This window comes from Aureococcus anophagefferens (genome assembly GCF_000186865.1).
Source record: "Aureococcus anophagefferens unplaced genomic scaffold AURANscaffold_3, whole genome shotgun sequence".
Taxonomy (NCBI): Eukaryota; class Pelagophyceae; order Pelagomonadales; family Pelagomonadaceae; genus Aureococcus; species Aureococcus anophagefferens.
This window is the reverse complement of record NW_008705563.1, coordinates 2,884,879-2,891,940: the sequence shown is the minus strand read 5'-3', so window position 1 is coordinate 2,891,940 and position 7,062 is coordinate 2,884,879. Positions and strand designations below refer to the sequence as shown.

The 7,062-nt window shown below is 53.9% G+C and overlaps 1 protein-coding gene across 1 annotated transcript; it reads left to right on the top strand.

Annotated features, from left to right (window-relative positions):
- Positions 1 to 4,577: 4,577 nt before the first annotated feature.
- Positions 4,578 to 6,719, top strand: AURANDRAFT_36437 (hypothetical protein; the record flags this gene model as incomplete). The annotated part of the gene is made up of 5 exons (XM_009035604.1): positions 4,578 to 4,714; positions 4,771 to 4,873; positions 4,917 to 5,286; positions 5,340 to 6,253; positions 6,299 to 6,719. 5 exons carry the CDS (start codon positions 4,655 to 4,657, stop codon positions 6,430 to 6,432), a joined length of 1,581 nt encoding a protein of 526 aa, XP_009033852.1.
- Positions 6,720 to 7,062: the final 343 nt, after the last annotated feature.

The window sequence follows — 7,062 nt, the reverse complement described above, 5'->3', positions numbered from 1 at the left end:
TGATCCACCATCATCCCCATAATCTACACTACCCTGCTCCCTCTCTATCGCGACGTCACACTATGGAGATGACACTGCACTTCCCCGCAACGTTGACATCAACGTTCCTTATTACCCTAGTTTGGGGTATTTCTCCCTAGGGCCGGCGGCTGGGGGCTTTACCAGGGCTTTACTCAGGCGCCAGGCCCCCGGGTGGGGTCCAAACGAAAAGCGTCGTATTTCCCGCGTCTAGGCAGTCCAATAAGCAAAGTCCGGGAGAGTCAGGGTGTCTTTCCTATGTGCCCGCGGGCCCCGGCGCGGGCCGTGAGAGAAGTGGGCGCGCGCGCAGCGCACTTGAGGAAGCTTAGGGAGTCCGGATCAAGTACTTGAAGTTGTCGACGCCCTGCGTCCGGACTAGCGGGGTGTCTATCTTTCTGGATTTCCGCTGTAAATTGCACTTGAGAGAATTGAAGCAAAAAGTGGCGCGTCGACGTGGACAATACTATCGTGAGGGAAAGAATCCCGGCTCGCCTTGTAAGGATAGAAATTACACACCACAATAAGTCGATTGCATACCTCGAGTAGTATTTGATGTGACTCTGTTTCGTATATCGCAGGAGCACATAAGCGCAATTCATTAGCCACAATAAGGAGTTGATTAGCTACCACATTTGCCTTGCACCTTCACAGCACGTGATATGGTTACAAATCCTTTTGAACATAATAATTACCTCAAAGCCTCCACATTTTTGCCACCCCCCCAACAAATGGTCCACCTACAATGTTTTAAGTTGCACGATCCAAATTTCCTTTCGTCTCAGGCAACACCTGGTTTTCACGAAGACAATCTCCACCAGAGAAGGAGTAAATGAACCACCAATATGTGTCAGTGGCGCACCAAATTGCATACAAGCATCAATGATGCTCTGCAAACCAGTGGAATTGGTTCGAAAAATAGCAAGTTCAGCAGCTCTCGACACGCCAATTGCATGTCTAGATAGCCACGAACCCAGGGGGAAAAAAGACTTCTGGCTTTCGAATAAATCAGCCTTGGGTTCAGGTGTAGTGAGATCCAATTTACTGATACAGAACATTGCATGAAAACAACAGGATGTTTCGAACCACTGCGGTCTACCACAGCCAGAAATGATAGAGTTGCGGCCAAGTTTCTTTATGTCACGATTCATGAGCCAAGAAGATTTCATGCTGGGAGACAGAAGGTAGCCTTCTTGTTGCAGGGTCCATTGCAACGTGTTTACATGCACGAAGCAGTTGTTTTGGCTGGGCAAGTTTGTGTCTAATAGGCGAAGCTTGAGTGTATTCCCAATCGACTCAGAAAGTGACACATCCCTGTGTAGCATTCTCGCAGTTGCGAGGCGCAATGCTAAAGTTGATTCGCGAATTTCAGAGAATATATCTGCGAGAATCCAATTCGATTCTCCGTATGCATGCATGTGATGCTTCAGGCCATTTGACAAATTCACAATCGCTATGGCTTCGTCGAGCCTTTGGTCGTGGGTACATCTGTCAATGAGAAGCATCACTTCAAGTAATTTTGAAAGATTGAAGTAAGCTTTTACAGCCTGACGGCTAAGCTCGAATTTGTTGCTGATTCGTTTGCCAATGTCGCCAATAGTTAGGTATTTTGCTGCAATACTTTCAAGCCGCAAATGATTGCTGCGCAAATTCTGCGAGAGTAGCTTTGTGGTGTACAAGCTATTTCTGACGGAAGTAGTGCAAGCGTGGTAATTGTAAATTTTTTTCCCATTTCTGAGCGACAGACATCGTATTTCGTTTTGAGCAAAGGAGAGGCAATTGAACAATACATTCGGTTCATGTTTAAAGCTGTTCAATTCGTTTTCATTATTTCTTGCTACCATGCCACCAGAGGTGGCCTTACAAAGACTTTGTATAGTTGACGACATGCTGCAGCTGCAGAGAAGTGGGGCCAAAAAAGATGAATGGTACCGACAGTGCAGTGATCAACGTACATCTAGGCCGGCCCATAGGAAACTAACTAATAAAGATCCATCATCCAATCCCGGCCGGCGGAGCCAGAGTCATTGGTTGTCCATAGAGGCTGTACGTCGGCCGCGCGTGCGGGCGCGGTGTCGCGGGGGTCCGCGGCCGGGGCTGAGTGGAATCAAAGGGAAAAGGAGCCCCGTACTAAAGTGGGGACCTTGGGACTGAACTCAGGCTCATGAGGATATGAACCTGCAAGCAAATAGTAAGAAGGGGAAATAAGGACAGTAGGGCAGATACAAGAGAATCTTCCTCCCGAGGCGTCCGAGGCGTTTGCGGCTCCGTCGGGGGGGCTGCTGGTTTGCTCAACAAGCTTTGGGTTAAGAAGCAGGCTCCGTCCGCGGTCGACCCGGGGGGGTTTCTCCCTCTATTTAGTTATGCGCCTAGAACGTGGGGAAGGGCTAGCGGGCGCGTTCCTCTGTACCCGGGGGGTGGATCGGTACCGTCCCGGGGTTTGTCGCGGGACTTCTTGGGTGTCGCTGGGTCGATCGCGGTCGTATATCGGTTTACCCCCGGCCAAACGCTAACAGCTTACAACATTTGGCGTGCAGCGTTACAACATTTGGGGAGCTCGATTGCAGCTAGCTCAAATTTCTCAACGCGTTGCGGCTGTTCCTCGCTGTCTCGTTGCACGGCATTGCTTCGCATCGTGCCACGAAGGCCTGAGACGCGTCTGCGCGTTAAAAAAGTATCGGTTCGATTGCCGCGGGCGTTTGCGCGGCATGGCTTTCAAGTTGCCTTTGGTGCTGCTGGCCGTCGGCTGCGCTGCGCTGGCGCCAGCGCGGCATATTAGTGCATGTCCATTGAGTGTGATGCAATCCTCGGCCACATGGCAGCCTACGACGCTGGACGTTGCGAATTCGAACTTCCAGGCGGGGTGGTATATCGAGGTTGAAACGCTGCAGGTCTTGCCCGCTCCAGTAAGCGCGCCCGTCCTAGTGGGGGCGCGTGCCTTTAAGTATACTTACACATACAACTATACAGGATGCCTCGCCGAGAGGATCGCCAGCGACGCTCTTCTACACGCCCCTCGATTCCGCATGCTCGATTCCAGGAGTTCGATGCGCCAGGAGTTTCCTCTCCCTGGGGCTGCTAAGGACATGTTTCTAAGAGTGTTTTGTGGTGCCACTGCGGCAGCACGGTGCGTGTCGCGCTGCGCCGTGCTGCTGCCGTTTCGGGCGGCATGGGGCTTCCGCTGCGTGTGTCGAATTGGTGTACTGTTAGCATGGTTTCTGGGTGCTTTGGTCGACTTTCTGTTTACTATCATGCTATGGGCCATCATACTTTGGGTCAGCACTATGGGCCGCGCCGTCGTCGTCGTGCTGCTGGCCGTCGCAGCCGCAGTAGCGGCGTGTCCGCCTGCGACTGCGGCCGCTGCGGCCGCTGCTGCTGCCTCTGTTGCAGGTGGAGCTGGCGGTGTTGGTGCTGCTGCTATTGTTGGGACTGCTGCTTTGGCTGCTGCTGGTCCTGTGCGGCGGTCCCTGGGCGGCATTCGGGCCCTCAAGGAGGCGCCGAACGTCGCTCCGCCGGCGCCGGCGCCGTGCTGCGCCGACGCTGCGTGCGCTGGCTGCGACAAGGAAAACGTCGACAACAGCCAGCCTGGTGCTGGCTGGGCTAAGCCTGCTGCTGGGCCTGCTGCTCCGGTGGCCTCTGAGCCTGCGCAGCCGGCGGCGAAGAAGCCTCGATCGTCGAAGACGCACAGCTGCGCTGCGTGTCGTAAGGCGCGTGTAGCGTGCGAATGCGACCAGGCAACCTCCGAAACTGGGGTGTGTTCCAGGTGCACGAGGCTTAAGGAGACCTGCTGTGTTTTTGAGTGCACATGCACCAACACATGCAACCGGTCGCAGGGCGGGTGCGCATGTGCGATCTGCGAGCGTGCGGCGGAGCTGCGGCCGCCGCCTGCGCAGCCTGCGCAGCCTGCTGTGCCAGGTCCAGTGCAGGGACAGCAGGAGCAGCAAGGGCAGCAGCAGCAACGGCAGCAGCAGGCTCCTGGGTCGCCACGGCGGCGGTCGTCGGGGGGCATGTCGCCGGACGAGGTCGACACTGTCGTCTCTCGAGCCGCCGCCTCGTTCGCTCCCATTTTAAGAGCAGATATTCCATTAGTTTCATGAAAAAATTTGCCCTAGAGTCCGGGCTGCGTGGAGTTTGCTGGGACTTTGGCTGTCCGGGTCACGGCAAAGGGCCCTGGGACGGGCTGGCGGGCACGATCAAGCGCACCAGGGGGGTAGATCGCGAACGGAGCCAGCATGGCAAATTGCTGGGTATTGCGTAGTGCTAGTTAGGGACATGTAGCGCAAAGACGGCATGGAGCTTCTCATCCAAGATCATAGTCTGGCATTTGAGCTTACCAGAAGGCTGCATGAATGGGGGATCATTGCTGCCATTGTACCAACGGCGCGATCCGGAGCGAACCGGAGCGATCCGGCGCGATCTGCGGCGATCCCGCGCGATCCGGGGCGATCCCGAGCGATATCCGCGACCCGCCGCGATCCGGAGCGACCCCCGGCGATCTTCACGCGATCCCGAGCGATCCCCCGCGCTCGGACGCGACCCCGGCGGTCCGGAGCGAGGCGGCGCCGGTCATTATGGTTTACGCGAAAATCGAAGTATCTGACCGTTTACCCCCCGCCCGCGCGAAAACTCTTAGTCGCTGATGGCGCTTGTGGGTATCGATGGTGAACGCAAGTCTGGGATCGACATTCGAGCTGAACACGTCACTGCAGCACCGCGGAGTCATTCGACGAAGGTTATACGAAATTGGTCTTTTAGGCGACAATGGCGATCTCGAACATCGTGAAGTCCTCACTAGGACCAGTTGGGCTGGACAAGATGCTAGTCGATGAAATCGGCGATGTCACCATAACTAATGATGGTAGGAAAGTAACCTATGCATAAATTTGGAATCTGTCGATTAGGTGCGACCATTTTGCAGCGACTTGAAGTGGAGCATCCTGCGGCCAAGGTCCTAGTCGAGCTAGCCGAGCTGCAGGATAGCGAAGTTGGCGATGGGACAACTTCTGTGGTTATTATTGCTGCTGAGTTGTTGAAACGGGGTACGGAACTTGTGAAGAACGGCATTCATCCAACAACAATCATGAGCGGCTTTCGGCTGGCTCTGAAGGAGGCAGTCAAATTTGTTAAGTCGAATCTTATGGTACCTATAGAGCAGCTCGGTGATGATGCCCTCATTTCTGCCGCTAAAACATCGATGGCGTCTAAGCTTCTCAATGCAGATGAGAGCTTTTGGTCGAAACTAGCTGTCGATGCTGTCCGTTCTGTGAAAACGTGCGCACCGTGCATTAACGGTTTTATGCTAGAAGTCACATATGAACTTGCAGGCAAACCGCTGACGGCAAGGCACGGTATCCTGTCTCCGCCATTCATATCCTCAAGGCGCACGGAAAATCCTCCACAGAGTCTGAACTTGTGAGCGGGTTCGCAATAAACGTGCAGCGTGCTGCTCAGGGGATGCCTTCTAGTATCAACGGCGCAAAGATTGCGCTCTTAGACTTTCCATTGCAACGTCATAAAGTGCAGATGGGTGTGACCGTCCAGGTGGACGATGTCGGCGAAGTCGAAGGGATCCGCCAACGTGAGCTAGATATAACCAAAGAGCGCATCCAGAAGATATTGCAAGCTGGGGCGAATGTCGTGCTCACTACCAAGGGAATCGATGATACCTGTCTTAAGTATTTTGTCGAAGCTGGAGTATTAGCTGCTCGGCGAGTCAAAAAGGAGGATTTGACACGTCTCGCACGTGCCACTGGCGGGCGTGTTGTCGTGACACTTGCAGATATGGAAGGTAATGAGACTTTCGACTCTGAGTGTCTTGGTTCCGCTGATATCGTTCAAGAGGAGCGGATCGGAGACGGAGAGATGCTCTACATCCGTGGCACTGCGCTGTCCAAGGCGACAACTATTGTCATTCGCGGTGCAAATGAGTTTCATCTTGATGAACTAGATCGCGCACTTCACGATGTTCTTATGGTGGTTAAGCGGGTTCTCGAATCAGCTGCTGTAGTTGCTGGAGGGGGGGCGGTTGAAGCAGCTCTGTCCATCTTCCTCGAGAAACATGCACAGACGCTAGCCACACGAGAACACCTTGCCGTCGCAGAGTTTGCCCAGTCATTGCTGGTCATTCCGAGGACCCTATCTGTCAATGCTGCTCAAGACGCAATAGAGCTTGTTGCAAAGTTGCGAGCAAATCATCATGCCGCACAGCAAGGAAGTTGTGATCCACGGCGATTCTCTGGTCTGGATCTCTTTTCTGGTCATGTTCGCGATAATCTACATGCAGGTATCCTTGAGCCTGCCATATCAAAGATCAAGTGCCTTCGGTTTGCGACTGAAGCAGCCATCACTATCCTACGTATCGATGACATGATTAAGCTCAACCCAAAACCACCTCCAGATGATCCTCGCCATATGTAGAGTAGCTGAGTGCTGAAGCCCCGTGGTGCGCAGTACGATATGCGCCTTGGTCCGTTCCAGCTAAGCAACGGCGTCTCTTCCACGTTAAATGGCAACCTGCGAGCCTGTGCACGAGGTGGGTCGTGCGCCAGGCCCCGTTGCTTCCTCCTGACTTTGTTTGGGGGCTACTATGGAACATCAGTGAACCGGCGGCATTAGGCTACACACGCGTGCAGGCGGCCAAAGGGTCGCTCCTAGGCACCTCATGTGGTGGAACGTACGGGCCCTAACCTTACCCTATTCCTTTGACTTTTCAGATAATTGGAGCTCGGCACGTTATGGCGGACGCGCACGCGCCTGTCTCATTCATGCGGGCCGAGGTAGGCCGCCGGGTAAGTCGTCGAGTCCGAAAGTAAGCCGCCAGGTAGGTCGTTTTGGCCGAATGTCGGTCGTAAGTAACGGGTTATGTAAGCCGTCGCGTCGACATATAGGAAATGAGCCGTAGTGATTATAATTGCCCAACGTATATATCATAAACGATGCGAGCCATTCGTTTAAAGGTCTGCATCTCCTTCAATATAAGCTGTGCGCTCCGAGCCATCAATATCCCAAAATTCATCATAGATTGTGAAGTTTATTCCGTCAAGGGTA